The sequence below is a fragment of the Haliaeetus leucocephalus genome, unplaced genomic scaffold (assembly GCF_000737465.1).
Source record: "Haliaeetus leucocephalus isolate CR32 unplaced genomic scaffold, Haliaeetus_leucocephalus-4.0 Scaffold0, whole genome shotgun sequence".
Classification (NCBI taxonomy): Eukaryota; Metazoa; Chordata; class Aves; order Accipitriformes; family Accipitridae; genus Haliaeetus; species Haliaeetus leucocephalus.
The window spans coordinates 30,107,148-30,110,693 of NW_010972436.1; the positions used below are offsets into that span (position 1 = coordinate 30,107,148).

Consider the following 3,546-nt stretch of genomic DNA (forward strand, 5'->3'; position numbering starts at 1 on the left):
GGGGTTGGGGGGCCGGGAGCCCTCCTTTTTTGGGTGATGGGCAGGCACCCAGCTCCCCTGCACTGAGAGCCGGTGAGAACGCGGCTTGGGGCTGCTTCCCAGCTCGGCGTTCCCCAAGAACAATCCCAAGTGTGTTCCTGGGGCTCTAATCCCCGCAAGCTGCCAACGGGATTAAACCCAAAAAGCTGCTTAGGGTCGGGAGTGGTGAGCACCTTCCTGCGCCGGAGCCCCGGCACTTGCCGGCCATGGTGGCCCAGCGCCGCATCCCCGCGATGGGTGGGATGGTGGCACCGTCCTGCGGGGAGCTCGGCCCAGGCGTGACACCAGTGGGGTCCGTATGGTGCGGCCAGGACAGCACGAAAGTCCTGGCTGTGCCCGGCTGGTCACTCAATGCCGTCAACACTCCCCGTGGGCTCTGTCCCCCACCCCACTGCCCCGGAGCCCCCCACTCCTGGCAGCTGCTCTCAATGGCACCAGGGAGCCCCCAGACCCCACTTGCTGGTCCCAGTCTTTGGGGCTGGGGGGGTATGCAGCTGCATGGGACCCCGAGAACACAGGGCGCTGGGCGCCCCATGCAGGGAGGGGACCCCTTGGCACCCCCCCTCAAGTCACCCAGCAAGGGCAGTTTGTGGGTCCGGGCTCCTTTGGGGAGGGGGAGTGGAGGCACCGGCTTGTTCGCCCCAAATTCCAAGCCCAGTGGGTCAGGCAGGTGCTCTGGTGAGACTGGAGCTGTGCCGGATTGGCTCCTTGCTACCCGTGCCACTGGTGGGGTCCTGCAGCCAGCCCCCCTCGGGCATGGCAGTGTCCCCATCCAGAGTAGGGGGGGGAGTTTTGGCTGCTGGCTTCGGCTTGGCGGGAGCCCCGGGAGAGCGGCGTGGCAGGTCGGCTAATCTGCGCTCGCTCGGCTGGAATGTGGATGTGCTGGCTCTGGCCCCGGATGGGGAGCGGGGATTAGGGAGCAGCCAGAGCCGGGTAGCACCGAACCTAGGAGAAGGTACGATCCGGTGCCGCAGCCAGGCTCGAGTAGCCGTGGCCTCGGCAGATGTCGAGGCCGCGGCTCCTCGAGCCTGGCTGTGGCCACCGTGCTTGTACCACAGGGTGCCCGTGGGGGACAGTGTGGCGGGAGGGGTGCCAGTGATGGTGACGAGGACGGTGATGGTGAGCCACCCATGTGAGACGCAGTCATCTGTCACCACCCTCCTCAGTCCCTGCCGTCACGTGGGGCCACCTCCCGCGCCAATAAACCCGGCACGCCGGTGCCGGAGGGGTCAGCCTGGTGCCCGGGGAGCTGCCGAGGGGCAAGTGTGGGGCGAAGATGGCCGGTGGGCAGGTGTGGGGGGCTGGGATGGGGGTGCTGGGGGGCTCACAGGGCTGGGGGGGGGGTCAGTCACCCGGTGTCTGTCTGGGGGGGCACTCTCTGCCGCTGCCCCCCGGGGTCTGGCTCGCTGTCCGCCCTGCCTGCACCCCACGGAGCTGGGCGCGTGCCCGGGGTCCCGCCGGGGGGGCTGGGCCCCATCCCACTGCCCCAGCTCCGCTCCCCTCCCGGCGTTTGTCTTGGCCCCTGCTCTCCCGCTCCCACCAGCAGCCAAGACAAACCAGCCCGGAGCCGGCCCCGGGGCCAGCCCTGCCCGTGCCTCCCCCCGGACGGCCGAGGAGGGGCAGACCCTGACCCCCTGCCCACGGATCTGCCCCGGGGATGGCGGTGGCACGTGGTGCCTGGGGGGAGAGGACAGCTGGCATCCGTGCAGCCCCTCAGGGCATCGCCGCTGCGGGAGCACCGGCCGTGCCCCTGAGCACCCCTCTTTGCCCCCAGGTTATGCTGCCCCGACAGCGTCCCCTGAGTCCCAGCGAGAAGGAGAAGGGCTAAGCCGGCCGTCCCGGGGTGCCACGCCGGCACCATGACCCACTCCCAGGTGTCTTCCGAGATCCACCACATCGTCTCCTCTGCCTTCCAGAGCGTAAGTGCCGCGGTGGGCACAGCCCCATGGCTGCTGGGGGGGATGCTGGGACTGTACCCGCCGCCACTGCCTGGCCGGGCGAGGGGTGCTGTGGCACGGCCCTCCCGCCGTGCTGCACCACGGCGTGGTGCCCCGTTGCACGGCCATGGGGCAGGGCTGCGGGGTGCTGGCAGGGCTTCGTGGCACCCACCCTGTTGCACGGCCGTGGGGCAAGGCTGTGCCCCACAGCAGCCACCCTGGGGCAGGCTGAGCCAACTGTGCCGGGGCGGTGGGTGCCCTTGAGGGAGGTGCTGCCGGTACGTGTTGGGCCGGGGCCGCCGGCTCTGCCGGTGCCGCTCGCCTGCCCCAGCCACGCGTGGTGCCAGTGCTGAGCTCAGTGTGGGTTCGTGGGGCTGCCCCAGAGCGGAGTTAATGATTAACCCTTTGCGTCGCGCTGCGCGGCTGCCCGGTGCCGTTGGGAAAGTCCCCATCGCCACACACGTGACCGGGGATGGGATCTGTGGCCACTTCCCCGCGGTCTGCCACCCATGGATTTCCTTCTGGGCTACCGGGTAAGCCACGGCCTTGCCAGGGCTGCCGGGCTGGCAGGTCCCTCATCCCGCCAGCACCTGGCCAGAGGCACCCGTCCCCACCTGTCCTGAGGCCAAAGCTGGTCCCGGCGGAGCCACGGGTGTCCCACGGGCGAGGAAGCATGCCGGGGCATGCAGGGACGCGGGGCATCGCCCTGGGATGGGGAGCTGGCCACGGTGCACGTGGGGACGCAGACACTCGGTCACGCCGGGCTGTGGACAAGGCGGGTTCGGTGAGGGGGTCCTGGGCGTCACCATGGGCAGGGTCAGTGGCCGGCGACCGGAGGAGCCCAGCAGGGACATGTGGCGCGGTCACAGTGTGGGCAGCAGATGAGGAGTCCAAGGTCATTTTGGGGCTGGCAGGATCCTGGGGTTGGGGCCATGCGGGTGCGGGGGGGTCAGGGCAGGGAGGTTTGGGGGCTGGCCGGGGGCTGCCTCGCCGGGTGCCGCAGGAGCGTCCGGGGTGCTGCCGGGGCTGGAGGATGGCGACCAGCAGCTTCATGGGGTGCAGCGCTGCAGGCACTGGGCTGTGGCCAGAGGGTCCGGGGGGGCCGTGGGTTGTCAGAAGGTGGTCACAGGCTGGCGGAGGGGACGTGGCAGGAGCAGGTGGATGCGGGCAGAAGATGCGGACTGGCGCTGCCGTCGTCACGTGGCAGCCTCGATGCCGTGGGTGGTGGGTGTGATGGGACGGCAAGGGTCTGCCTGTTCCCTGTCACCCCCATCCTGGGCAAGGCCCGGGGAGGTTGGGGTCACCCCGCGGTGGGGACAGGGGCTGGGGAACCACGGCTCGGTCCGAGGACACGACCTCTGGGCCGGGATGTGCTGGACTGGGGGCTGGGGCAGTTTTGGGGCTGTGGCACAGCACCGTCCGGGCACGTGCTGTGGGGCAGTGACTCGGGGTGCCAGGCTGTCCCAAGGGAGGGTGGCAGCCCCCACCGCCGCTGCCCGGAGGATGTCCCGGCAGGCAGGGCCTGGCACCCGCTGCCCCGGCAGGGGACGGTGCCCGGGGTGCCCCTGTC

At 70.5% G+C, this 3,546-nt stretch overlaps 2 protein-coding genes across 2 annotated transcripts in view; one reads left to right on the top strand and one right to left on the bottom strand.

The window, feature by feature from the left end:
- Positions 1-265, bottom strand: part of CDK5 (cyclin-dependent kinase 5) — a 9,293-nt gene extending 9,028 nt beyond the window's left edge. Inside the window, exon 1 of the mRNA XM_010563631.1 lies at positions 241-265. Coding sequence (XP_010561933.1) covers positions 241-265 — 25 coding nt within the window. The remainder of the gene's footprint in view (positions 1-240) is intronic.
- Positions 1-3,546, top strand: part of SLC4A2 (solute carrier family 4 (anion exchanger), member 2) — a 17,384-nt gene that overhangs the window by 5,569 nt on the left and 8,269 nt on the right. Inside the window, exon 2 of the mRNA XM_010562158.1 lies at positions 1,814-1,958. Coding sequence (XP_010560460.1) covers positions 1,899-1,958 — 60 coding nt within the window. The 5' untranslated portion in view covers positions 1,814-1,898. The remainder of the gene's footprint in view (positions 1-1,813; positions 1,959-3,546) is intronic.